Raw genomic sequence first — 27,770 nt, 5'->3', positions numbered from 1 at the left:
TCATTTCCCCTGACAATATATAGAGATTGTAGTGTAATCATCCCCATCAGAAGCACAAGCATAACATTCAACATGAAGCTGTTACTGAGCCTCCTCGGTGAGTTCCTTTCAGTCTACTTTAAGAGATTACAGACAATTATTTATGTGTATAGATGATCATTGATTGATTGATTGATTGATTGACAGAATGATCACTGGATTTATTTTTGGTTATTTTAATGATGAATGGTTATTTATTGTTTCAGTTGTGTCGACACTACCTAAATGGGCTGTACCACAAGGTATGTGTTAAGTACACTACTCTCTGGCTACATTTACACTTTTTGACCAATTATTGGCAAAAGATCTGATCTGATTGGTGAAAAATACTAAATAGTGGCAAAGGACCCGAATTGGGCTGCCTGTGTAAACACAGCCTCTGAGATTCAAATCCTTCTCTTCAAACCAGTTTTGTCTTGTATAATGGCAACATATGAAGTACAGTATGTATTTCCCGAGTGGCGCAGCGGTCTAAGGCACTGCATCTCAGTGCTAGAGGCATCACTACAGACCCTGGTTTGATTCCAGGCTGTATCGCATCCGGCCGTGATTGGGAGTCCCATAAGGCGGCACACAATTGGTTTGGCTGGGGTAGGCCGTCATTGTAAATAAGGATTTGTTATTAATTGACTAGCCTAATTAAATAAAGGTTCAATAAAAATACATGTAAATTGTCTATTTTCATGAGTTGAGTTACGTAATAGTTATACACTACTGAACATTAGCTGTCTTTTGTAATGTTAGGTGACCACGTAAATAAGACTTAAGTTACCATTTATGCTCAGAAATTATGCTTAAGTCTCTCTAGTAGGCTGCCCAATTCTGATATTTATTTTCACTAATTGGTCTTTTGAGCAATCGGATCAGCTCTGAAAAAGATCTGATGTGAAAAGATCTTATGTGATTGGTCAAAAGACCAATTAGTGGGGGGCCTCCCGGGTGGCGCAGTAGTACCATTAGAGACTCTGGCTTCGCGCCCAGGCTCTGTCTTAACCGGCCGCGACCGGGAGGTCCGTGGGGCGACGCACAATTGGCCTAGCGTCGTCCGGGTTAGGGAGGGTTTGGCCGGTAGGGATGTCCTTGTCTCACCGCGCACCAGCGACTCCTGTGGCGGGCCTTAACCAAGGTTGCCAGGTGCACGGTGTTTCCTCCGACACATTGGTGCGGCTGGCTTCCGGGTAGGATGCGCGCTGTTACGGGAGTTGTAGCGATGAGACAAGATAGTAGCTACTAAAAAAATTGGATACCACGAAATTGGGGAGAAATTAAAGACCAATTAGTGGAAAGAAATGTCAGAATTGGGCTGCCTGTGTAAACGCAGCCATAGTAATCTACTCAAAATGTCAGAAAGACTTACCTGTCAACATTTCTTCAAGTTCTCCCCATGAGGGCTCCGCTGAAAGCCGTGGCTGAGCTAGTTGATGGGGGACCCCGGATCTTCTCAGGGGAGAGAGTACGTCTGAAGTGCAGTGTTCCTGGGAAAGTGTCGGCCGAGTGGAGGTACCAGTGGTTCAGGGGGGGAGAGCAGCTCCAGGAGTCTGAGTACTTTGTCCTATGGAAGGCCAGGCCACAGCAGAGTGGGAAGTATTACTGCCAGGGCCTGAGAACCACATGGATAAGCACACAACACACCCTCCACAGCCTGCCTATAGAAATAGAGGTGGACGGTAAGAGAACCCATATGAATATTGAGCCGTGATGACATCTATACTGAACAAAAATATAAATGCAACATGCAACAATTTCAACAATTTTACTGAGTTACATATAAGAAAATCAGTCAATTTAAATAAATTCATTAGGCCCTAGTCTATGGATTTCACACAACTGAAAGGGGGCGCAGCCATGGGTGGGCCTGGGAGGGCATAGGCCCACCCACTTGGGAGCCAGGCCCAACCAGTGGGGAGCCAGGCACAGGCCCAGCCAATCAGAATTAGTTTTTCCACACAAAAGGTCTTTATTACAGACAGAAATAATCCTCAGTTTCATCATCTGTCTGGTTGGCTGGTCTCAGACGATCCCACAGGTGAGGAAAACAGATGTGGAGGTCCTGGGTTGGCGAGGTCACATGTAGTCTGCGGTTGTAAGGCCTGTTGGACATACTGCCAAATTCTCTAAAACATTCAATTCTCTGGCAACAGCTCTGGTGGACATTCCTGCAGGCAGCATGTCAAAACTGCACATTTTAGGTTGGCCTTTTCTGGTCCCCAGCACAAGGTGCACATGTGTAGTGTAGTGATTATGCTGTTTAATCAGCTTCTTGATATGCCACACCTGTCAGGTGGATGGATTGTCAAAGGAGAAATGCACAACATTTGATATAAATAAGCTTTTTGTGCATATGGAACATTTCTGGAATGTTTTATTTCAGCTCGTGAAACATGGGGACCAACACTTTATATGTTGCGTTTATATTTTTGTTCAGTGTAGTTTGGTTGACCTTCTGTTAGCAGTCTGTATTAGACAACTCCTTTCTTATTGTCACACCAAACATGTGTGACAATAGCAAAAGAAGCAGAAACAGACTAAGTTATACCTGTAGCACACCAGACCATAGAGGGTACCTGTCAACAGGCCAGACAGGGACTACACCATCCCGTTAATTAAAATTACTTACTACTCTTTGCCCAGGTGGGTGGGCCATCCTGCAGGCCCCGCCCCTGCCCATGCTGGTTGGAGAGACAATGACTCTGATGTGTCGTGTCCGTGGCAACCCTAGACTGACTGAGGTCATACTCTACAAGGACGGGGTGGAGCTTCAGAGACAGTCTGGACCAGAGCTGTGTGTCACTAACCTTACACTGCAACAACACGGATCCTATTGGTGCAGAGCATCCTGGGATGGACGGAGGCAAACCAACTCTGTGATCTCAGTGGCTGCTTCGGTGTCCATCATAGGTGAGGTTGATAGCCAGGTGTGGTTTGTCATTTTGAGTTTGTGTAGGATGAGGAATCAGATTTCAAATTAGATTTGCCCTCATCATTCCATTATCATCACTATCATATCATATTTAATGGTAATTGAATAGCAGTAGGTATGTGAGAAATACTTTTCAGTATTAATGTTCTGTATTCTCCCCTGTAGAGGTTCTGACAGAACCCATGTTGGAGATTGTGCCCAATGACCCTCTGATCCATAAAGACCGTATGCTCCTGGTGTGTCATGTTCAACTGAACGCCCGTGAGCCCGTTTCACACATCCACTACTACTTCTACCAGGACGGGCTGAGTCTGGGGCTTGCCTCTTCCCAGGACAGAGTCACAGTACTGAGGGACTCAGGCCGGTACTGGTGCAAAGCCAGCATTCCTACTCTGGGGCTGAAGAGGCTCAGCGAGCCCGTACCTTATGGGCGAGTGACAGGTGAACACTCAGAACACACGAGAAACCAGCAAAAAATTGTGGTGATGCAGTCTCTCTTTAGGAGGATTCATAATGCTGACCAGTGGCGTCAGTTCGGCTAAACTTAGGGTATGGCAGGGAGGGGGGGGACAGTTTCTCTCTGAGCAACGCTCCTCATGGTCCTGAAGCCAGCCAACCAACACGCTAAACAGCTGTTGCATTTTAATTGGGTTTGGAATGATTTTAGTACATTTTTTGTAGTCTAGTTTAACATTTTTGGTCTTGAGCTAGGGTATGGCGCCAAAGGAGATGGCTGCCATTCTACGATTATGCTAATGTGCTATTGTTGTATGTTTTTTATGCGTTATTTGTAACTTATTTTGTACAATGTTTCTGCCACCGTGTCTTATGACCGAAATGATCTTCTAGATATCAGGTCTATGTATATTTGTAAACAACAGCTGGTGCACGAAATCTAAGGAAGTCTCGAGGTTTTGTTCGCCTGAGATAGAGTATCTCATGATAAGCTGAAGACCACACTATTTACCAAAAGAGTTTTCATCTGTATTTTTCATAGCTGTCTACATACCACCACAAACCAATGCTGGAACTAAGACCGCATTCACTGAGCTGAATATGGCCAAAAGCAAGCAGGAAAACGCTCATCCAGAGGCAACGCTCCTAGTGGCCGGAGACTTTAATGCACGGAAACTCAAATCCGTTTTACCTAATTTCTACCAGCATGTTAAATGTGCAACCAGAGGGGAAAAAACTCTAGACCACCTTTATTCCATACACAGAGATGCGTACAAAGCTCTCCCTCGCCCTCCATTTGAGCATAATTCTATCCTTCTGATTCCTGCTTACAAGCAAAAACTAATGAAGGAAGCATCAGTGACTCGGTCAATAAGAAAGTGGTCAGATGAAGTAGATGCTAAGCTACAGGAATGTTTTGCTAACACAGACTGAAATATGTTTCGTGATTCTTCCGATTGGCATTGAGGAGTACACAACATCAGATACTGGCTTTATCAATAGGTGCATCGAGGACGTCATCCCCACAGTGACTGTACGTACATACACCAACCAGAAGCCATGGATTACAGGCAACATCCGCACTGAGCTAAAGGGTAGAGCTGCCGCTTTCAAGGTGCGGTACTCTAACCCGGAAGCTTATTAGAAATCCCGTTATACCCTCTGATGAAGCATCAAACAGGTAAAGCGTCTCTACAGGACTAAGATTGAATCATACTACACTGGTTCTGATGCTCGTCGAATGTGGCAAGGCTTGCAAACTATTACAGACTACAAAGGGAAGCACTTCCGCAAGCTGCTCAGTGACACGAGCCAACCAGACGAGCTAAATTACTTCTACGCTCGCTTCGATGCAAGCAATACTGAAGCATGCATGAGGGCATCAACTGTTCCAGACGACTGTGTGATCACGCTCTCCGTAGCCGATGTGAGTAAGACCTTTAAACAGGTCAACATTCACAAGGCCGCAGTGCCAGATGGATTACCAGAATGTGTACTCCGAGCTTGCATTTTCAACCTGTCCCTGACTGAGTCTGTAACCACCATAGTCCCTGTGCCCAAGAACACTAAGGTAACCTGCCTAAATGACTACCGACACGTAGCACTCATGTCTGTAGCCAAAAGTACTTTGAAAGTCTGGTCATGGCTCACATCAACACCATTATCCTAGAAACCCTAGACCCACTCCAATTTGCATACCGCCCCAACAGATCCACAGATGATGCAATCTCTATTGCACTCAACACTGCCATTTCCCACCTGGACAAAAGGAACACCTATGTGAGAATGCTATTAATAGACTACAGCTCAGCGTTCAACAACATAGTGCCCTCAAAGCTCATCCCTAAGCTAAGGACCCTAGGACTAAACACCACCCTCTGCAACTGGATTCTGGACTTCCTGACGGGCCGCCCCCAGGTGGTAAGGGTAGGTAACAACACATCCGCCATGCTGATCCTTAACATGGGGGCCCCTCAGGGGGGCGTGCTCAGACCCCTCCTGTACTCCCTGTTCACTCATGACTGCATGGCCAGGCACGACTCCAACATGATCATTAAGTTTGCCGATGACACAACAGCGGTAGGCCTGATCACCAACAATGATGAGACAGCCTATAGGGAGGAGGTCAGAGACCTGGCCATGTGGTGCCAGGACAAGAACCTCTCCCTCAATGTGATCAAGACAAAGGAGATGATTCTGGACAACAGGAAAAGGAGGACCGAGCACGCCCCTATTCTTATCGACGTGGCTGCAGTGGAGCAGGTTGAGAGCTTCAAGTTCCTTGGTGTCCACATCACCAACAAACTACCAACCTCAGGAGACTGAAAAGATTTGGCATGTGTTCTCAGATCCTCAAACAGTTCTACTGGTTGCATCACTGCCTGGTATGACAACTGCTCTGCCTACAACCGACAATGCACTACAGAGGGTAGTGCATACAGTCCAGTACATCACTGTGGCCATGCTTCCTGCCATCCAGGACCTCTATAACAGGCAGTGTCATAGTAAGGCCCTAAAAATTGTCAAAGACTCCAGCCCCCCTAGTCATAGACTGTTCTCTCTGCTACCACACGGCAAGTGGTACCGGAGCGCCAAGTCTAGGTCCAAAAGGCTTCCTCACTGCTTCTACCTCCAAGCCATAATACTCCTGAACAGCTAATCAAAGGGCTACTCAGACCCCTCTTTTACGCTGCTGATACTCTCTGTTTATTATCTATGCATAGTCAATGTAACTCTACCTACATGTAAATTTTACCTCAATTACCTCAACTAATCGGTCCCCCCATCACTTTAACTCTACCTACATGTACACTACTGTTCAAAAGTTTGGGGTCACTTAGAAATGTCCTTGTTTTTTAAAGAAAAGCACATTTTCTGTCCATTAAAATAACATCAACTTGATCGGAAATACAGTGTAGACATTGTTAATGTTGTAAATGGCTATTGTAGCTGGAAACTGAAGATTTTTCATGGAATATCTACATAGGCGTACAGAGGCCCATTATCACTAACCATCACTCCTGTGTTCCAATGGCACACTGTGTTGGCACAATTATGTTAGCATAGCTGAAAACTGTTGTTATAATTAAAGAAGCAATAAAACTGGCCTTCTTTAGACTAGCTGAGTATTTGGAGCATCAGCATTTGTGGGTTCGATTAAATCTCAAAATGGCCAGAAACAAATAACTTCCTTCTGCAACTTATCAGTCTATTCTTGTTCTGAGAAATGAAGGCTATTCCATGCGAGAAATTGCCAAGAAACTGAAGATCTCGTACAACACTGTGTACTACTCCCTTCACAGAACAGCGCAAACTGTCTCTAACCAGAATAAAAAGAGGAGTGGGAGGCCCAGGTGCACAACTGAGCAAGAGGACAAGTACATTAGAGTGTCTAGTTTGAGAAACAGACACCTCACAAGTTCTCAACTGGCAGCTTCATTAAATAGTACCCGCAAAACATCAACAGTGAAGAGGCAACTCAAGGATGCTGGCCTTCTTGGCAGAGTTGCAAAGAAAAATCCATATCTCAAACTGGCCAATAAAAAGAAAATATTAAGATGGGCAAAAGAACACAGACACTGGACAGAGGATGATTGAAAAAAAGTGTTATGGATGGACAAATCTAAGTTTGAGGTGTTCGGATCACAAAGAAGAGCATTCGTGAGGCTCAGAAAAAAATAAAAAGATGCTGGAGGAATGCTTGACGCCATCTGTCAAGCATGGTGGAGGCAATGTGATGGTCTGGGAGTGCTTTGGTGGTGGTAAAAGTGGGAGATTTGTACAGGGTAAAAGGGATCTTGAAGAAGGAAGGCTATCACTCCATTTTGCAATGCCATGCCATACCCTGTGGACAGCTCTTATTGATTGGAGCCAATTTCATCCTACAACAGGACAATGACCCAAAGCACATATCCAAACTAAAGTATGCAATAACTATTTTGGGAAGAAGCAGTTAGCTGGTATTCTGTCTATAATGGAGTGGCCAGCACAGTCACCTGATCTCAACCTTATTGAGTTGTTGTGGAAGCAGCTTGACCGTATGGTACGTAAGAAGTGCCCATCAAGCCAATCCAACTTGTGGGAGCTGCTTCAGGAAGCATGGGGTGAAATCTCTTCAGATTACCTAAAAAAATTGACGACTAGAATGCCAAAGATCTGCAAGGCCGTAATTGCTGCAAATGGAGGATTCTTTGACGAAAGCAAAGTTTGAAGGACACTATTATTTCAAATAAAAATCATTGTTTATAACCTTCTCATCGTCTTGACTATATTTCCTATTCATTTTGCAACTCATTTCATGTATGTTTTTATGGAAAACAAGGACATTTCTAAGTGACCCCAAACTTTTGAACGGTAGTGTACATATTACTGTCACGTCCTGACCATAGAAAGCCTTTATTTTCTACGGTGGAGTAGGTCAGGGCGTGACTGGGGGAGTGTTCTAGTTTATTATTTCTATGTGTAGTCTATTTTTTTCTATGTGTAGTCTATGTTGGCCTGGTATGTTTCCCAATCAGAGGCAGCAGTCTATCGTTGTCTCTGATTGGGGATCATATTTAGGCAGCCTTTTCCCACCTGTTGTTTGTGGGATCTTGTTTTTGTATTGTTGCTTTTTGAGCCCTACAAGGCTGTACGCTTGTTTGTTTGTTTCTCTTTATCGTTTTGTTGCTGGATCACATTTAAATAAATGATGATGAACCCAAATCACGCTGCGCCTTGGTCTACCCATTTCAACAAGCGTTACAATTACCTTGACTAACAATGCTTTAAGAAGTTAAGAAAAAAAAGTGTTACGTAAAGAAAAGTGACAAATAATTAAACAGCAGCAGTAAAATAACAGTAGCACAGCTATATATATATCAATGCACATTGACTCTGTAACCGTACCCCCTGTATATAGCCTTGCTATTGTTATTTTACTGCTGCTCTTTAATTATTTGTCACTTTTATTTACGTAACACTTTTTTTTCTTAACTTCTTAAAGCATTGTTAGTTAAAGGCTTGTAAGAAAGCATTTCACTGTAAGGTCTGTTGTATTCGGCTCATGTGACATAACATTTTATGTGCCATACTCTGACATACCCAACTGACACCCCTGATGCTGACTCTGTGTTAACAGGGATACATCAGGGACCAGTTGTCTCACTCCAACCCAGAGCTCCATCTCATCCAGATCCTATGAAAGGACCTCCCCAGACCACCACCTCTATCCAGCCTTCTGAGCCCCTTACCTTACCCGATGTATCCGGTGATTCTCCAAACACACTGGCCCCTGGTGTTGGTTCAGATGATGGAACAGTGGTGTGGAAGGACTTCTAAGTTCCTTAAGAATTGTTAATTAATATGTTATTTGTCTTTTAGGTTGTGAATGAAACAATGAATTGTATTTGAACTGTTGATTGTAAGTTCAATGCAAATAAATCCAGTCAAAGTCAAACATTTACATATTGATTTTATTTCAAAAGTGTACAAAAGCTCATTTTCAAAAAGCTCATAATACAGCGATACGATGTACTGATTCCTTAACCTAACCTGGGAAACATTGTGTGATTAGTATTCCTCAAGTAATAAACATGAACTATTCCAGTGCTATCAGTCTTACTTTTTTCATTCTACCAGATTGACAGTCTTGTAAAGATGCCTGTATGTTGATGGGTCTATAGAGGGAGTATGAAGAGAGATGGGGTGAGTGCTGCCAACTCATATAGAGGTGTTTTACAGTCCCTGGTACTGTGGTGGTATAGTGGGCTCCATTGTCATAACTTGTCTGTGTAGAGCAGGAGTACAGAGGGGCTGGTCTGTGGGGTACTGTATGGGTGGTATGGAGGACTGCCAGTAGAGATTGTTTAGGTCCTGTGGAGGTACAGTAGAGTTACAGTGTAGATTGTATTAGATATCAGATCGTTTGTCAGGGCTTGTCAGCGTAGAGCAGAAAGCCAGAGAACGTGCTGTCGTCCTCACTACTGGCATAGACACCGTTCCAGTCCCTCAGTGTCTCCAGCCATACCTGGTCCCCCACCGCCAGCTGCAACAGCACCAGGCTGGACGCTTGGTCGATGTCCTGGCCATAGAGAGAGTCCCGCGTCCGCACCTTCCTCACCCCATTGACTACCAGGGCGGCGCGCAGGGGCTTGTTCCGCACAGTTATGTGGTAGGAGAACACGTAGACCCCCCCATGGGCACAGGTGAAGCTGTTGGAGGAGGAGTTGTAGTGGTTCTCTCCGTTATAGAAGACCTTGTCGAAGCGGACGGGGAAGCCCGATGGAGGGAAGGACTTGCTGGGAGAGAGGCCCACACTGAAAGCTGAGCGTTTCTGAATCACCCCGTTACCCTTCGCCCCTCTGATCCCCCGAGGGCCCCTGTCCCCTCTCATCCCGGGGGGGCCTCTGTCACCCTTTGGCCCAAACATCCCCCTCCCTCCCTGGGGTCCAGGCAGCCCTCGCACCCCTGGCTCACCTTGAGCCCCTGGGGGTCCTAGATCCCCCTGGTTGCCCACCACACCAGGGGAGCCCTGCATGCCATCCACCCCAGGAAGACCCACCTGTCCCTGAATACCTGGAGGCCCAGGGTCCCCTCTATCGCCCTTCAGTCCTCTCTCTCCAAATGTCCCACACTCTCCTTTGTCCCCCTTGTCCCCCTTCATGTCTTGCACTCCAGCCAGCCCTGGGGGTCCTGTTGGGCCTTCCATTCCAGGTTCCCCTTTCTCACCCTTAGTTCCATTTTGGCTTTCACCCTTCTCCCCCTGGTTACCTTTGACACCAGGGGGGCCGCTGTCACCTTTTTCACCTTTGAAGCCAAATCCACCTGCAGGGCGCAGAGCACAGTGTAAGTGGACCATTTCAGCATCTAGGCCCAGACAGAATCTATGAGGAAGATATGAATTGATTCTATGTTGATTTAATAATCAGTATATGGAACAGGTACAGGTAGCCTTGTTTCATGATTTTCTATGTTGTACCGATCACATGCCTATATGTGTTAAAAGGAATGGCTTGTTACCTCTCTCTCCTGGTTTCCCTGGGTTACCTGGAGTTCCTGCCATTCCACGGTATCCTAGGTCACCTTTAACTCCTGGAAAAGGGAGATAGAAAACAAACAACTTTGAATAATCAATAAATCTCCTGTTTGCTCACACGGCCAATAAAGTGTACATGTTTCTAATTTTTAAAAATGGTGTTGTGTTCACCTCTGTCTCCTTTTGGCCCCATAGTTCCATTTGAACCAGCCAGTCCAGAAAAGCCTCTGGGTCCTCGCTCCCCCTCTTCTCCAGGTGAACCTGTGAGAAAATTGTTTCATCAAGACATCAAAATCCATGGATCACCACTACAGCATACTGGTATTGTTAAATGTCCCTATGTTGTCATAGTGATTTCAATACCTGGTAGTCCTCTGTCCCCTTTTGGCCCTCGAGGGCCCCTCTCTGGTGGACAGCACTCACAAAAATTGAAGTAGCACTCGTTATAATCCATGGTGTAATTATCATGCCCAACACCAGGGGGCCCTGTCGTTTCAGTATAGTAATCCTGGTAGGCATCGCTGGGGTAGGTTGTGGTCTCTGTGGTAGCCAGAGGGTAGGGGTCCATGGGATCTGATTTCTCCACTGATTTCAGTGTCTTAGGGATGATGGGGGTTAGGGGCTGCATGGTAATCTGGGGCTGCTCGCGGTAAGGCATGGGCTTCTTGGTGTATTGGTACTTTGGCCGCTGAGTGGTCTTCGTCGATACACTGGTCACTGTGAGTGACAGCACTGCCAAGAGTGCCGAGTGATAGGGGAGCATCCTGATGTTAAAGAAGGATCTAACGAGGGAGAAATTGAGAAATTGTCACTTCTTCCACACTGATGTAGCGTCACTGTATGTAAAAATACTACTTACTACAGCCTCTGCCAAGAGGTCTGGAGCTTTATGGCACAGGATATACTGAGCTTACCCTGCCACTGCATGGTTTTTGGTTTAAACCCAGCTGTGGTTGTTCTTCCTAAATCGCTACACTGCTCTGCATATGGGGAAATTACAAACGAGACTAGATTAGGATTGAGGGGAAACTTTGCTCCAATTACTTTAGTGAGGATCTCAGTAGCAGATTACTCAACTAAAGCCTTTTTCATGAGATGCTCACCTGTTCTGACCTGTAAAAAAAACATTTCAAAACGGATTATATTAGGTGTACATCCCACGTTAATATTTACAGTAGCTCAAAAGTAACGTTATTTCAACTCAGGGCAGTGGAACATTTGAGCCTAACAACAACAATCCTCCAAAATAACATCTAGAAAACATTATATCAACTCTTCAGGTAAATTAAGTTTGACCCCTTTCTTTTTTGCTCTCTTTTCCATCCATCTCTCTGTTGCTTCCTCTGTTGCAGACTGTTCTACTTTACAGTGGCAAGAAGAAGGTATGTGAACCGTTTGGAAATACCTGGATTTCTGCATAAATTGGTCATAAAATGTATCTGATCTTCATCTAGGTCACAACTATAGACAAACACAGTCTGCTTAAACTAATAACACACACAATATGTTTTCAGGTCTTTATTGGACACACCGTGTAAACATTCAGTGCAGGGTGAGAAAAGTATGTGAACCCTTGATTTAATAACTGGTTGACCCTCCTTCGGCACAATAACCTCAACCAAACTTTTTCTGTTGTTGCGGATCATACCTGCACAATGGTCAGGAGACATTTTGGACCATTCATCTTTACAAAACTGTTTCAGTTCAGCAATATTCTTGGGAAGTCTGGTGTGAAGCGCTCTCTTGAGGTCATGTCACAGCATCTCAATCGGGTTGAGGTCAGGACTGAGCCATTCCAGAAGGCATGTTTTCTTCTGTTGAAGCCATTCTCTTGATTTACTTCTGTGTTTTGGGTTGTCCTGTTGCGTCACCAAACTTCTGTTGAGCTTCAATTGGCGGACAGATAGCCTAACATTCTCCTGAAAAATGTCTTGGTCGACAGAAAAATGAATTCCCAAGTCTATGATAGCAAGCTGTCCAGGCCCTGAGGCAGCAAAGCACCCCCAAACCATGACGCTCCTTCCACTATACTTTACAGTTGGGATGAGGTTTTGATGTTGGTGTGCCTTTTTTCTCCACAGATAATGTTGTGTGCTCCTTCCAAACAACTCAACTTTAGTTTCATCTGTCCACAGAATATTTAGCCAGAAGCGCTGTGGAACATCCAGGTGCACTTTTGCGAACTTCAGACGTGCAGCAATGTTTTCTTTGGACAGCAGTGGCTTATTCCGTGTTGTCCTCCCATGATCACCATTCTTGTTTAGTGTTTTAGGTATCGTAGACTCGTCAACAGAGATGTTAGTATGTTCCAGAGATTTCTGTAAGTCTTTAGCTGACACTCTAGGATTCTTCTTAACCTCATTGAACATTCTGCACTGTGCTATTGCAGTCATCTTTGCAGGACGGCCACTCGTAGGGAGAGTAGCAACAGTGCTGAACTTTCTCCATTTATAAGCAAATTGTTTTACCGTGGACTAATGAACATCAAGGCTTTTAGAGATACTTTTGTAACCCTTTCCAGCCCTATGCAAGTCAACAATTCTTAATCTTAGGTCTTCTGAGATCTCTTTTTTGTTTGAGGCATGGTTCACATCAAGCAATTCTTCTTGTGTTTTTTTTATAGGGCAGGGCAGCTCTAAAGAAACATCTCCAATCTCGTCTCATTGGTTGGACTCGAGGTTAGCTGACTCCTGACTCCAATTAGCTTTAGGAGATGTCATTAGCCTAGGTGTTCACATAATTTAAACATTCACAGTGTCGGTTGGGAAAAGTATGTATTCAATATAAACAATAAAAAATACAATAATTGTGTGTTATTAGTTTAAGCACACTATGTTTGTCTATTGTTGTGAATTAGATGAGGATCAGATCAAATTTGATGACCACTATATATGAACCACTCAATATTTCACTGTCACAGCACAGCCAGACATACCTTCATCACAAAGATGTTGATTGAGAACTTACAGGCACTCAACCTATCACCTCCCAATGGTTTGTCAAACAAAAAGGCCAAACAAAACAGAAACCGCTTCTGGAACAGAGCTCAGTATAAAGCAATAAATCCAAATGGACACTTACCTAATTATGACGGGCACGTCTAATCATTGATCCCCTGTCTAACAGTACCATGGAGACTGCAGCAGCAGCAACACTGGACCTCTTGATATCTCTTTAAGGCTTTGATGATGGACATCCCCACCAATGAGGAGTAGAGCTGTGAGCCCAGGGGGAGGTTTGAAACCCAACGACATGCTAATCTAGCTGAGCCTGGAGCTGGACCAAGCAGAACCACTGCACCGCACCGTGGCCCACTCTCTGTACCCGTTGTGTAAAATGTGCTTTTGTGACACTGGATACAGTGCCTGTGAGAAGCACTACCCCGGTGTGGGCCGGGCGAGGGGAGAGGGGCGACGGGTCACCTGATATAAGAGAAATTCCTCCAGCAGCCACCCTGCTGCCCCACTCTTACTGGGAGACAAAAGCCAAGCTGGGAGGTTTCCAGTGGCCCCATAGTGGGGTTCATGCACGTCAGTCTTACTACAGGTGGAGGGAATGCAGCACAATACAAGAAGGTACATTTCTTGCCATATTGGTCAAGTCCTTGTGAGCTTGTGGAAAGGAGTATAGACGTGATAGTGATTACAGTTGTAAATCATTAGCTACAGGTGCCCCACTCGCCCGCCTACTGAGCCCAAATCCTCTATCTATATCTACCGCAGGACAAGGATCTGTATCATTACTATCTACTTGGTGATTGTCCAAGAAAAGCTTTAGTCTAAAGAGCACTGATAATCTCACTGTCTCACTCAGCAGTTACTAAACCTGAGCTGTCGTCAAAGGAAACTGCTTATCTCTCTAACCCTCTTTACAGGTGAACACTCATTCACACTGCACAGTCAGTGGGACCAACTATCCACACAGCCATGGAAAGACACGGTATAATTGCCAAAGACCATGTACATACATTTATGGTATAGTAAGAGAAAAGGTTTACATCTCCTCAGGATATGGGTTAGGGTTCAATTTCACACTTCTCTTGTTAGATGAATGGTCCTCCTTTCCATAAATGATATGAAACTCAATCTCACAGGGGTAACAGGACAGCTTATGGCTGATACAAATGAAACTACTACCACCAGAGGTCATGGTTCAGTAGTTAAAGACCTCCACCTGAGGGATCTATGACCAGCCAAAAACATTTGCAGGAAGAGGGGAAATGAAAGAGGGAAATAGAGAGGGGAGATGAGGAATCGAGAGAGGGGGGTTGATTCCAGGTGTAGTGAGAAAGAACTTTGTGTGTACTTAACCTATTCAAGTTATTGAGTATATAAGACTGTGCTTTGACCTCCCACAAAGACATACATTTGCATATATACAATTTTCACCTGTTTCTTATTCTTTCTTCTTCTTGCATTCTCTTATTAGCCCTCTCCTGCCCCCTGCTCTCCCTCAGTCTCTCTCTCCCTTTGCTGTGGTCTGTCCCGGAGATGGCCCGTTGAGGTTCCACCCCTCAGTCTCACTCCTCTATTCAGTCCACACAACAGAACCGGTCAGTTTACTGGCCTCGCCACAGGGAGCCAAGAGCCGCTCACCTGCCCACTCACTTAACACTGGCACTGCCCGTGACCCCAGGCGCTCCCACAGTACAGCACCATGGAGAAAAACATATACAGCCAAGAGTTAAGCAGCAGCAGTGGAGCAGGGACAGAGGCAGGATGACTTTCATGGATACTTTACATGAACTAAGACTCTAAATGGAAAGAAGATCTCCAAGTGTCAGTATAGAGGATGTAGGAGTGCAGGTGGGAAGATGTGTGAGGTATACGTGAGTGTGTGTGCGTGTGTGAAAGACCAGACAGTTGTTTGCCTCCTGGGTGAACATTTCCTTTTAGCCCTAGTGAGAAGGATGACAGTTGTTTGCCTCCTGGGTGAACATTTCCTTTTAGCCCTAGTGAGAAGGATGACAGTTGTTTGCCTCCTGGGTGAACATTTCCTTTTAGCCCTAGTGAGAAGGATGACAGTTGTTTGCCTCCTGGGTGAACATTTCCTTTTAGCCCTAGTGAGAAGGATGACAGTTGTTTGCCTCCTGGGTGAACATTTCCTTTTAGCCCTAGTGAGAAGGATGACAGTTGTTTGCCTCCTGGGTGAACATTTCCTTTTAGCCCTAGTGAGAAGGATGACAGTTGTTTGCCTCCTGGGTGAACATTTCCTTTTAGCCCTAGTGAGAAGGATGACAGTTGTTTGCCTCCTGGGTGAACATTTCCTTTTAGCCCTAGTGAGAAGGATGACAGTTGTTTGCCTCCTGGGTGAACATCTCCTTTTAGCCCTAGTGAGAAGGATGACAGTTGTTTGCCTCCTGGGTGAACATCTCCTTTCAGCCCTAGTGAAAAGGATGACAGTTGAAGTAAACTATGATCAAAATGTCAGCATTAGTTTCTGATTCAGAGAACAAAATTCCCACTACCAAAACACCAGATCATTTCCCTCTCAGATTATCCCCTCGTACACTAACCTGGCCATAGACAGCTTCTTGTTCTGCAGCCCAGCCTGCCTTATCAAGTGAAATCTAGAGACCTTGGAATTAGCAACTAATGACTTTTGCACTTGAAGTCTTGGCAAAGAAATTATACGCCTCTTATGTAGTGAGACCCAGCAATACCTTCATATTATCTGTCACACTTTTCTAGAGTTGTTCAATACTGAAATGGAAATATCAATCTAGAACAGGTACACCCTATTTTCTTATGAGATCTTGGTCGTTGGTTTGCCATTGAGCGTTACTGAAGAAGCCAGCGTAAAAAAGTATTTGCTTTTTTTCACTCAAGCACAGAGCCTAATTGTCTTGTGAGATGGAAGCTGAAGCATTGCAAGGGTATCAGAGACCCAGGTGGACTCCCCAGAGACACAGAGGGGTGTCTGTGTGGAGAGAGACCCCAGGAGAGTGATCCCTGAGTAGGGGGTTGTGGGGGCTGAGAGATGGAGGGTGGGGAGCAAGGAGCCCAGGGCTACAGGGGGTGGGGGTAGTGGGGGGAAACAGGGTCCGGGGGTGGGTTACAGGGGAGAGGGGGGGGGGGACAGGTGGAACAAGGTGAAGGTGCTCTGGTAACACCCACTTGTTTCCCCCCACCTCCGTTCTCCACCTGTCCCATAGCCCCAGCTCCGACCCCGTCCCACGGTAAAGGTAGACTAGCCCAGACTGTGATCAGGTGTAGAACTCCTAATGGACTTCTCTATGACCCCGTGGAGAAAGGACAGGCTTTAAGTCCTCAATGAACTATAAGAAAAGCTTTTAAAAACCACCTCACTTTCACGCTCTCTCTCCAACACACAGGGTTTGGTGTTCTATCCATTGCTTTTAGGCCCACATCTTACTAATAAAGAATAGCCACACACATTTTCCAGAGAATATGCCAAAACTTCATATTTTACAGAAGTTTAAAAAAACCTAGGGCCGGGATTCAAGGCAAAGCACGTAGCCTACAGAATAGTTCATTCAGGCAAACATTCTACAACTTATCAAATGTCCATTACTTACATTAATAAAAAATATATAAAAGTTAGATTTCTTTATCATCAAAACAGGCAAATGTTTAGTATAAAGGTCTAGTTCACCTAAAAATCTATGTAGTCCTATTCCAATTTGACATAGAGATACTTACTTACAAGCATGTTTTAACTATTTGCTAAAAATGAGGCTATAGTCAGATTTGCCTCAATATCTACAGAAGGACGGTAAAAATGCACGTTCACCAGCGTCAGGTGTTGGTCTTGTGTCCGGAAAGTCTGACGGTCAGTATTCACTGTTGATGGAGAAGAGGAGAGAACAAGAAATGGAGCAGACGAGAGGAGGGCTGAAAAGAGTGGAAAAGAGAGAGTGACAGAGATTTTTCTAAACAGCACTGATGGTAAATGATGCTTGTATATGTCACATTAGCAGTATGTCTATGAGAACAGATTGACAGGGGGGGACATTGCTTATGGTTGAGTGATCAGTTCTACCATCATCTGTAGTGGAACACAGTGATGTCAAGCCACACACTTAATGGTAACCCTGACCTACAAACCTGACCTGTCCCCTGGGCTCCTCTGTGTTCAAAATCTGCTCCTTCTCTATCCCTCCCCCTCTCTCGCTGACATTTACACCCTGTTCCCACTACATAGCCACTAGGTGACAGTGTTGTTTGATCAAATAAGTCACTGAGGTACACAACTTGGAACAACAGGACCCAAAGCGTGTCTGTCCTGAGCTACTCCTGTATGTTATCTCATCATAACATAGATAGGTCTGCAGTGTGAAACACCATGATTCATATTGATTTATCTGCTGTCTTTTATCTATAGGTAGAGTACAATCTCATTATGTGATGGTGCATGACAGAAAGACAAGAAGTGGAACTGGGTAGGCAGTTTTAACCCTAACCATCTTTCCACATGAATAACCATATAAATGGTGACATGTCCACCTCATCACTATCTTGTACTCGCTTGACTAAACTACTCTAATGCAGCCTCATTTTCCTGATCTGTGTGTGCTGTCGTCATGCAAAGCTATAATCTAGGGGCCTCCCGAGTGGCGCAGTGGCCTTCAAACCCTGTGCCACTAGAGATCCTGGTTCGAGTCCAGGCTCTGTCGCAACCGGCCATGAACGGGAGACCCATGGGCGGCTCACAATTGGCCCAGCGTCATCCGGGTTAGGGGAGGTTTTGGCCGTCAGGGATGTTCTTGTCCCATCGCGCTATAGCGACTCCTGTGGCGGGCCGGGCATATGCACGCTGACACGGTCACCAGGTGTGGCTGGTTTCTGGGTTAAGCGGGCATTGCGTCAAGGCATTGCGTCAAGGCATTGCGTCAAGGCATTGCGTCAAGGCATTGCGTCAAGGCATTGCGTCAAGGCATTGCGTCAAGGCATTGCGTCAAGGCATTGCGTCAAGGCATTGCGTCAAGGCATTGCGTCAAGAGGCAGTGCGGCTTGGTTGGGCTGCATTTCGGAGGACGCATGGCTCTCAACCTTCGCCTCTCCTGACTCCGTACGGGAGTTGCAGCGACAAGATTGTAACTGCCAATTAGATACCACGAAATTGGGGAGAAAAGGGGTAAAAAATATATATATATATATAAAAAACACCTATAGGCTGGCTACATACTGCACTTTGTACTGAAATTAACTTCCTAGCCAACCCTTCTGCGGTGACTATCGGCAGTGGTGTAAAGTACTTAAGTAAAAATACTTTAAAATACTACTTAAGTATTTTTTATCTGTACTTTACTAATTTATATTATTACCAACTTTTACTTCACTACATTCCTCAAGAAAATAATGTACTTTTTACTTCATACATTTTCCCTGATACCCGAAAGTACTTGTTACATTTTGACAGGAAACAGATTAAATTCATGCACTTATCAAGAGAACATTCCTGGTCATCCCTACTGCCTTTTGACTCACTAAACACAAGTGCTTTGTTTGTAAATTATGTCTGAGTGCCCCTGGCTATCTGTTTAAAAAATAAAAAATAAAAATTGTGCCGTCTGGTTTGCTTAATTTAAGGAATTATACGTTTAAGTATATTTCAGCAATTCCATTTACTTTTGATACTAATGTATATTTAAAACCAAATACTTTTAGACTTTCACTCAAGTAGTATTTTACTGGGTGACTTTCACCTGAGTAATTTTCTATTGAGGTATACATCTTTACTTTTACTCAAGTATGACAATTGAGTAATTTTCCCACCACTGACTATCGGTCCCACTCTCCCATGCCTCCTTTCCCCTTTAGTTTGAAACCACTATTTTTATTTTATTTAACTATTTAACCGCCTAGCAAAAGGCAAAAGGCCTCCTGCGGGGACGGGGGATTTAAATATATATATATATATACACACATTTATATAAATATAGGACAAAACACAAATCACGGCAAGAGAGACAACACAACATTACATAAAGAGAAACCTAAGACGAGAACATAGCAGGGCAGCAACACATGACAACACAGCATGATAGCAACACAACATGACAACCAACATGATAGCAACACAACATGGTATCAGCACAAAAGTATTGGGTACAGACAACAGCACAAAGGGCAAGAAGGTAGAGACAACAATACATCAATAGTGATCATTTGAGGTTGAGTTTGCTCAGGGCGTAATGGAATTCTATAACTCCACGCGTCAGTCTATTCACCTAGCTCACCTGATCTCTGGAGGGGACAGCAGGGGGGCATCCAGCTGTCCACAGAAACAGGTTCTCACCTTGATCCCCTACATCTTTGCATTGTCGAAGGGAGTTGTACACCTGTTCAACTATAGATGACCCTTTCTTCCTCTCTCCCATGAACACACACCAGTCTTGTGACGGACCTCAACGATCTCTCCATCCAACCTGGCAAAGCAAACACACTACCCTCAAAACAAACAGTAAAAATGGCGCTAGGCTTTTCTTGCTGTCTGTGATTGTGTGATTTATCTGTGTGTCAATCTGTGGGGACCAGAACACACCCAAGAGATGAAACCGAACAAAGAGAACAGATAAATTCACTAATAAAAGAATGATCCATGAACATTGTAATTTACATGGCTATGATAGTAAATCTGTATCATGCTGAGATGTGGCTTTCTTTCTCTCTGTGAGTGAATGAAATTGGCTCCCTCTGCTCCTTGTCAATCACAGTTCTGACTAAAACTTTGCTCACTACCATGGGCATAATGTTAGAAATGCCAAACCTCTACACTCCACTAAAATTTAACAAAGCAGCGTGTGTGTATGAGTGAGTAAATGGATAGGTGGAATTACAGCAGGGTTTCCTAAACCCGGTCTTCGGAACCCCAAGGGGTACACGTTTTGGTTTATGCCCTGGACTGAGATTGGGAAACGCTGAGTTACAGACTCTTGGGGTGCCCTAAAAAGCTGTGCTGTTGTGTTTTACATAAGAAATATAGGCTTTCAAACCCTGATCAATTTCATACTGACCGACTGTGTGTGTGTGTGTGTGTGTGTGTGTGTGTGTGTGTGTGTGTGTGTGTGTGTGTGTGTGTGTGTGTGTGTGTGTGTGTGTGTGTGTGTGTGTGTGTGTGTGTGTGTGTATGCGTGTGTGTGCGTGAGAGAGAGAGAGCACTTGTGTGTGAGATGCTAATAATTTTCCTGAGAGAAGCAGCAACAAAGCAAGCCAAGCGAGCTGAGAGTTTCAAACGTAAACAGTGTTACTTAGCATTGGGCCCATTGTTGATGTGTTTATTGAGTCAGCGTGAAGACAGATAGCTCTCTTTGTTTACATTTGATCATTAGATAAGGGATTTCTGATTTAATCTCCTGACATAAATGAAACATAACCAAATCTGGTGGGGCGAGGAGAGGAGAGGGTTCCCGTGCATTGTCACACTTAGTATGCTTCATTGGAATTAAGCTGCAGCAGGTGGCATATCTGGTGGCATATCATTTTGATCAGGTAGTTTTTCTATTCACTTCCATTGCCTAGCTCTTATCAGTAGCTCTTATCATATCAATGTATACATTACAGTGCATGGAGAATGGTGTTATTTCCATCGGGAAAAAATATATTCTTTTTCCACCCTATTCATGGTTTCCTTGCACGTAAAGGGTGGTGGAATTATTAGGGAATTAAGTCCAGGTCAGACACATTTGTAGACACACAAGAAAGCCCTTTTCAACCTCCGATGAGACATCAAACACGCAAAAGGACAATATAGGAGGAAGGGGGAATTCCATTACACTGGCTACGACGCTCGTCGTATGTGGCAGGGCTTGCAGACGATAACGGATTACAAAGAGAAACCCAGCCATGAGTTGCTCAGCGATGCAGAATTCCCAAACGAGCTAAATTCCTTTTATCCTCGCTTCTAGGAATATAACACCGGGCCTTGCATGAAAGCCCCTGTTTTTCCTGATCACTGTGTGATCTCGCTCTCTGTGAGCAAAACGTTTCAACAGGTTAAAAATCACAAGGCAGACGGAACACCAGGGTGCGTTCTCAAAGCATGCGCAGACCAGCTGGCAAGTGTCTTCACAGAAATTTTCAAACTCTCCTTGTCGCAGTCTGTAATCCCAACATGTTTCAAGCTGATCACCATAGTCCCTGTTCCCAAGAGCTCTAAGTTAATCTGCCTAAATAGCACTCACAGCTGTAATTATGAAGTGCTATGAAAGGCTGGTCATGACACACATCAACACCATCATCCCAGACATCATCATAGACCCACTCCAATTCGCGTACCGCCCCAACAGAGCCACAGATGGCGCAATCTCAACTGAGCTTTACACTGCTTTACACTGCCAACGGTAGCAGAGGGGAAATAAGTATGTGAGAATGCTGTTCATAGACTACAGCTCAGTGTTCAACACCATAGTCCGCTCCAAGTTGACCCTCAAGACTGGGGCCCTTCAGGGATGTGTGCTTAGTCCCCTCCTGTTTTCCCAGTTCACCCACGACTGCATGGCCATGGACGACTCCAACTCCAGCACCATCATCAAGTTTGTTGACGACATGACAGTGGTAGGCTCAATCACCAACGGTGATTAGTAAGCCTCCAGGGAGGAGGTCAAAGACTTAGCAGTGTGGTGCCAGGATAACAACCTCTCCATCAACGTCAGAAAGACCAAGGAGCTGATCGTGGGCTACTGGAGAAAGAGGGGAGAGCCCCCTCCTCATCCACAGGAATGTTGTGGAACGGGTCGAGAGCTTTAAGTTCCTTGGCATCCACATCACTAAGGATTTAACATGGTCCACACACACCCTCATTGTCATGAAGAGGACACAGCAGTGCCTCTTCCCCCTCAGGAGGCTGAAAAGATTTGACATGGGCCCTCGGCAGTGGTTGAAAAAGTTCCCAATTTTCATACTTGAGTAAAAGTAAAGATACCTTAATACAAAATTACTAAAGTAAAAGTGAAAGTCACCCGGTAAAATACCACTTGAGTAAAAGTGTTAAAGTATTTGGTTTTAAATATACTTAAGTATCAAAAAGTAAATGTAATTGCGAAAATATACATAGGTATCAAAAGTAAAAGTATAACTGATTTCAAATTCCTTATATTATTCAAACCATTTTCTTAATTTTATTTACTGATAGCCAGGGGGAAACTCCAACACTCAGACATAATATTAAAACCAAACATTTGTATAGTGAGTCTGCCAGATCAGAGGCAGTAGGGATGACCAGGAATGTTCTCTTGATAAGTGTGTGAGTTAGACAATTTTCTTGTTCAGCTAAGCATTCAAAATGTAACGAGTACTTTTGGGTGTCAGGGAAAATTATGGAGTAAAAAGTACATCATTTTCTTGAGGAATGTAGTGAGGTAAAAGTACAAGTTGCCAAAAATATAAATAGCTCGTACTTCTAAACATTGATCTGGAACTTCCTGTATGTAGCTCCATTATTGTGTATTTTATCCCTCGTGTTACTATTTTATTACAATTAAAACATTTGAACTCTGCGTCGATGGGAAGGGCTCGTAAGCAAACATTTCACCAGTTAAAGACCACACCAGTTGTACTCGGAGCATGTGACAACTACAATTTGATTTGACCTCATTCTGGCTTACAGTTAAATTTACACACGTATAACTCGGAGTCTGAATTTCCCCCATAGAGAATAGACGTTGTATGTCCCACAATCCTGGAAAATAGGGTAGTGGTGTCTAGAAACATCAACTGATTCTCTTTAAAAACAGGAAAGTAAATGTGAGCATGTTCAACCTCCACCAGAGGGTGGAGAGTGACCTGTATCAGTGATTTTGACAAGATAGACAGCTCATCTGCAGAGATACGGCTTTCCATGTAATCGCCTAAGATTGTACTTTTTATACCACATATCGTATAACTATGTACCTTATTTTTGTACATATAATTATCTGCCAATGGTATACATAATAGAACTGCAATACAGAACTTAGATACACTCTGAATCTACACTGAGAGCTGTACAGGTTATATCTTGCCTGTTTGGCCATGTCCGGGAGTATCGTCAGACAGGGACACAGGGGTCTCCTGACCCTTCCTGTCTCAGCCTCCAGTATTTATGCTGCAGTAGTTTATGTGTCAGGGGCTAGTGTCACGTGTACTCCCTCTCTGGCCTCTAGGTCACCAGGCTGCTCATTATTGCGCACACCTGTCACCATCGTTACGCACACCTGCACGTCATCAGACTCACCTGGACTCCATCACTTCCCTGATTACCTTCCCTACATATGTCACTCCCTTTGGTTCCTTCCCCAGGTGTTTCTGTTTCAGGTCTGTGTGTTGTTCATGTGTTCTTGTTTTATATTATATTGTGTTTATTTGATTAAAATACTCACTCCATGAACTTGCTTCCTGTCTCTCAGTGCACATCGTTACAGCTAGGGTCAGTCTGTAATATCTGGAGTATTTCTCCTGTCTTATCTGGTATCCTGTATGAATTTTAGTATGCTCCCTCTAACTCTCTTTTTCTCTCTCTCTCTCTGAGGACCTGAGCCCTAGGACCATGCCTCAGGACTACCTGGCCTGATGACACCTTGCTGTCCCCACCCTGCCTGGTCATGCGGCTGCTCCAGTTTCAACTGTTCTGCCTGCGGCTATGGAACCCTGACCTGTTCACTGGACGTGCTACCTGTCCCAGACCTGCTGTTTTCTCTCTCTACCGCACCTGCTGTCTCTAACTCTGAACGATCGGCTAAGAAAAGCCAACTGACATTTACTCCTGAGGTGCTGACCTGTTGCCCACTCTACAACCACTGTGATTATTATCTGACCCTGCTGGTCATCTATGAATGTTTGAACATCTTGGCCACGTTCTGTTATAATCTCTACCTGGCACAGCCAGAAGAGGACTGGCCACCCCTCATAGCCTGGTTTCTTCCTAGGTTCCGACTTTTCTAGTGAGTTTTTCCTAGCTACCGTGCTTCTACAGCTGCATTGCTTGCTGTTTGGGGTCTTAGGCTGGGTTTCTGTACAGCACTTCATGACATCGACTGACGTAAAAAGGGCTTTATAAATACATTTGATCGATTGATTGATTAATTACTGGTGTTGCCTGGCTACCTATCCACATCACTCTGGCCAAACTGACGTTTCTTCTCCAAAATGAGTCTGGATTTGCCTCCCTCCCCTACGATTTCTAGAATGGGAACACATTTTGACTGTTCTTATTGGTCACAGAAACTGATGGGTTAGGCCAGAGCCAACCTACATGCTGATGTTATCAACTTTGGTACTCTGATTGCTTAGATTTGTTAGAGACGATCCAGTCGCTGATCAAATTTGGTTTGTCCAAAATCATTTTGAAGTCACACAAATTACTTTTAGGATGGCAGATTTAGACAATGTATGTAGCAATTAATAGGGCTGCTTATATGCATTTCAGGTGACTACCTCATGAAGCTGATTGAGAGAATGCCAAGAGTCTGCAAAGCTGTCTTCAAGGCAAAGGGTGGATACTTAGAAGAATACTTTTAGTTTACTACATAATTCCATGTGTTATTTCATAGTTTTAATGTCTTCACTATTATCCTATAATGTAGAAAATAGTACAAATAAATAAAAACTCTAGGTGTGTCCAAATTTTTGACTGGTACTGTACATGTGACATGTAAGAGTGAGTTTAACAGATGTATAGGCAGAGGGAGAAAAGAGAGAGGAACATGTACAGTAGCCTCTTCCTCTAGGCTTTAGACCAGCCTAGTAGACTACTGTGGTAAGAATAATAAGCCTCCAGATAAAAGGATATGTCTCAGGTATGTAAACCAAACCCCCTGCCCACTCATTCCTGTGCTTTGAGGGGAACTGATTGGGTGGCGCAGCACTCTCAATGCCCTGGACCGACAGCTGTCCCTTATAAATGGAACGTGCCACCCAGGCTTTTGTTGTCATTTTGATTTGTTTTCAGTCCCAACCACTCTGCAACCCCATTTACATTATAAAGTAGGTTAGAAGGCTATAATCTTTTCCTGTTGTTTAATAGACTGTACACAAACATATTCATAGATATAGAAAGGAACAGAGAGAAATATAGAGAGAGCAAAGGGGGAGTGATGGGAAGATAGGAGACAGAAGAGAGGAGGATGGCAGTGATAATGGCAGCAGGGGACACATAATGGGCATAAACACACAAACAAATACACAAGACAGAAGACACAACATCAATCATGTGGAAAGATATACAGTTAGTCACTTCACCTGCACTACCTGATAGAATTAAACCTATTTTCCCAGGAGGAAATACCAATTGTAAAAGGGAAAACACTTAGTAGGTGAAAAATGAACTTACCATGTGTGTGCGTGTTTTGTGGGGGAAAAAAGTAGTTCAGTGGTATAACCTCAATTTTTTGTCGTAGTCTCATTTTAAACCCGTCTTCTTCAGCTTTCAATGCACCTGCTATTATGTAATTACACATGTCTTACATACCTACCATATCCTTGGGGGAGGAAACAATGGAATATGGTGTTAGAAAACACATTACATGTGGGTCTGTGTTTATTCATGAGAAGGTCCAGGATCAATCACAGCCCATGGCCCCTGGGGGCCACTGGGGTCTCTCAGGTGGAGAGGCACTGCAAAAATTAGCTCCTGAGAGCCCCAGACAAGGTAAATTAATCTGCATACACACATGCATGCACAGCACATGCACACACAGTATCCCACTCAAACAAGCACACATGACACCTTTCTTTTTATTGTCAATGCTGTCAAAATGTCCACCACTGTACAGATGGTGGAAAGGAACAGACATTTACTCCATCATAAGGAACGAGAACAGACATGTACTCTACTTCCACACGGGGTAGTTGACATTAAGCATCCAAGGGCATAATAGGAAAGCCTCTGTCTCACAGAGTCAGTGCCTCAGTGTGCGTTGACAGGTGTCAGGTAAACTCAACTGTCACAACCAGTTCACAAATATAGACTACCCGTAGCAGGTCATACAGTCTACACCACACCCACTACTCTTTACACTCACCCGGAGTTCACGTGGATTTGGGTATGGGTTTTTAAGGACAGAGCGTTCGGCGCACGTGTCTTCAAACTATAAATGAGGCACGATTATGCACAAATAGGGCTAATCCATAGTCGTTTAGTTAGTGGAATAGTCATCAAAACTCTGTCCTGCTTTATTGGATAGGAGACACCTGAGGCGCGTGTCCGCGCAACTTTTGAATGGCATCTTCATAGAGATACAGGACTCTAGTGTCCAAAAGCCTGTTTTAGCATTGGCAGCGCCATTTTGAAGTAATCAACAGAGAGGGACTTTTTATGGGTTAAGGAAGGATCATATAATTGTTTATACTTGTGAGCAAACATTCTATAACTGCAGGTGTCAGTTAATAGCCAACCATGGCTTCATACCTGTTCAAACAACACTCTCTAGGTGGCAGTATGCACCCTTCCAGTATGTTTGAGAACTCGTAGAAGTAGAAGAAAATGGACTACTTCAAAATGGAGATGGCCTCAATAGCACTGCCCATGCGCACAGACACTGGCAAAATGACTGAGATTGCTCCAAAATGTTGAGTGAATGGATAGCCTATTTAGCTGATAGCCTTTATTCTTTTATAAATCAAATGAAGATATATTTTCAGCACATTGATATCCCAGTACTCTCTTTCATTGTCTGTCTATGGGAATAAAATGTGTTTTTACAACTTCTCAGCTGCTTACATTATTAATGTGTAAAGGCATGGCTGAGCCGCTCTGTCCAGTTGACTGAACAGCATACAGACTCTGCACCGGGTGGAAGTCTGGAAGCCAAACTCACCACATGAAAGAGCATGTCACTGTCTGGGACCCTGAACCGTTGAACAGTCAGGTAGCCCAATGATCCTTCAATAGTATTCTTGGAAGGAGAGTGAAAAGTGGACATACGGGGTCAGAAAAAAAGGGGATGATAAAATGAGGTGAGTGGATGACAAGAACAGGTCGACAGAGACAGCATATACTGTAGGTGTGGAGGGGAAGTGGATGACAAGAACAGGTTGACAGAGACAGCATATACTGTAGGTGTGTGAGAAAAGGGAGTCAGGGGGAGAGAGTGGGAGGGAAGGTAGAGAACCCCTCGCTCTACCTTATTGTCCTCCTCTGACTCGAAGGAATCTAAAGTTACTTTCCCAAGGATCTGGTTACCCCTAACAACCTATTTAAGTTGCCAAAAAACAAGATCCCCCCCTCCTCCCTCTTCAAGCAAGACTGTGAAGTGGTACATAACACACCTCTCTCGCCCCTAAAATATCTAAGCCCCCAAGATAAAGTTTCCTCTGAAGCACTCTCTCCCCCTGCACCAACCTCTCCCCTTCAGCCCCTACTATAAATACAATGTCTACCCGGCAACAATAGAGCAGCTTT

At 44.3% G+C, this 27,770-nt stretch overlaps 2 protein-coding genes across 4 annotated transcripts; one reads left to right on the top strand and one right to left on the bottom strand.

Moving 5' to 3' along the window:
* On the top strand, positions 1 to 9,007 carry LOC109909075 (high affinity immunoglobulin gamma Fc receptor I). The gene is made up of 6 exons (XM_020507975.2): positions 1 to 97; positions 246 to 281; positions 1,416 to 1,706; positions 2,671 to 2,937; positions 3,125 to 3,400; positions 8,535 to 9,007. Exons 1-6 carry the CDS (start codon positions 73 to 75, stop codon positions 8,732 to 8,734), a joined length of 1,095 nt encoding a protein of 364 aa, XP_020363564.1. The 5' UTR covers positions 1 to 72; the 3' UTR covers positions 8,735 to 9,007.
* On the bottom strand, positions 8,855 to 23,509 carry otol1b (otolin 1b). 3 transcript variants are annotated; one of them, XM_031795825.1, is made up of 6 exons: positions 23,395 to 23,509; positions 19,633 to 19,821; positions 10,794 to 11,212; positions 10,602 to 10,691; positions 10,415 to 10,486; positions 8,855 to 10,219 (listed from the first exon to the last, which is right to left on the bottom strand). In XM_031795825.1, exons 3-6 carry the CDS (start codon positions 11,191 to 11,193, stop codon positions 9,324 to 9,326), a joined length of 1,458 nt encoding a protein of 485 aa, XP_031651685.1. In that variant the 5' UTR covers positions 11,194 to 11,212; positions 19,633 to 19,821; positions 23,395 to 23,509; the 3' UTR covers positions 8,855 to 9,323. The 3 variants fall into 3 exon arrangements, with proteins under 3 accessions (XP_031651685.1, XP_020363562.1, XP_031651683.1); XM_020507973.2 differs by lacking the exon at positions 23,395 to 23,509 and adding an exon at positions 11,345 to 11,410 and having other exon boundaries at positions 19,692 to 19,801; XM_031795823.1 differs by lacking the exon at positions 23,395 to 23,509 and having other exon boundaries at positions 19,692 to 19,818.
* Positions 23,510 to 27,770: the final 4,261 nt, after the last annotated feature.

Source organism: Oncorhynchus kisutch, linkage group LG18, assembly GCF_002021735.2.
Source record: "Oncorhynchus kisutch isolate 150728-3 linkage group LG18, Okis_V2, whole genome shotgun sequence".
NCBI lineage: Eukaryota > Metazoa > Chordata > Actinopteri > Salmoniformes > Salmonidae > Oncorhynchus > Oncorhynchus kisutch.
This window is presented reverse-complemented; position numbering and strand designations above follow the sequence as displayed.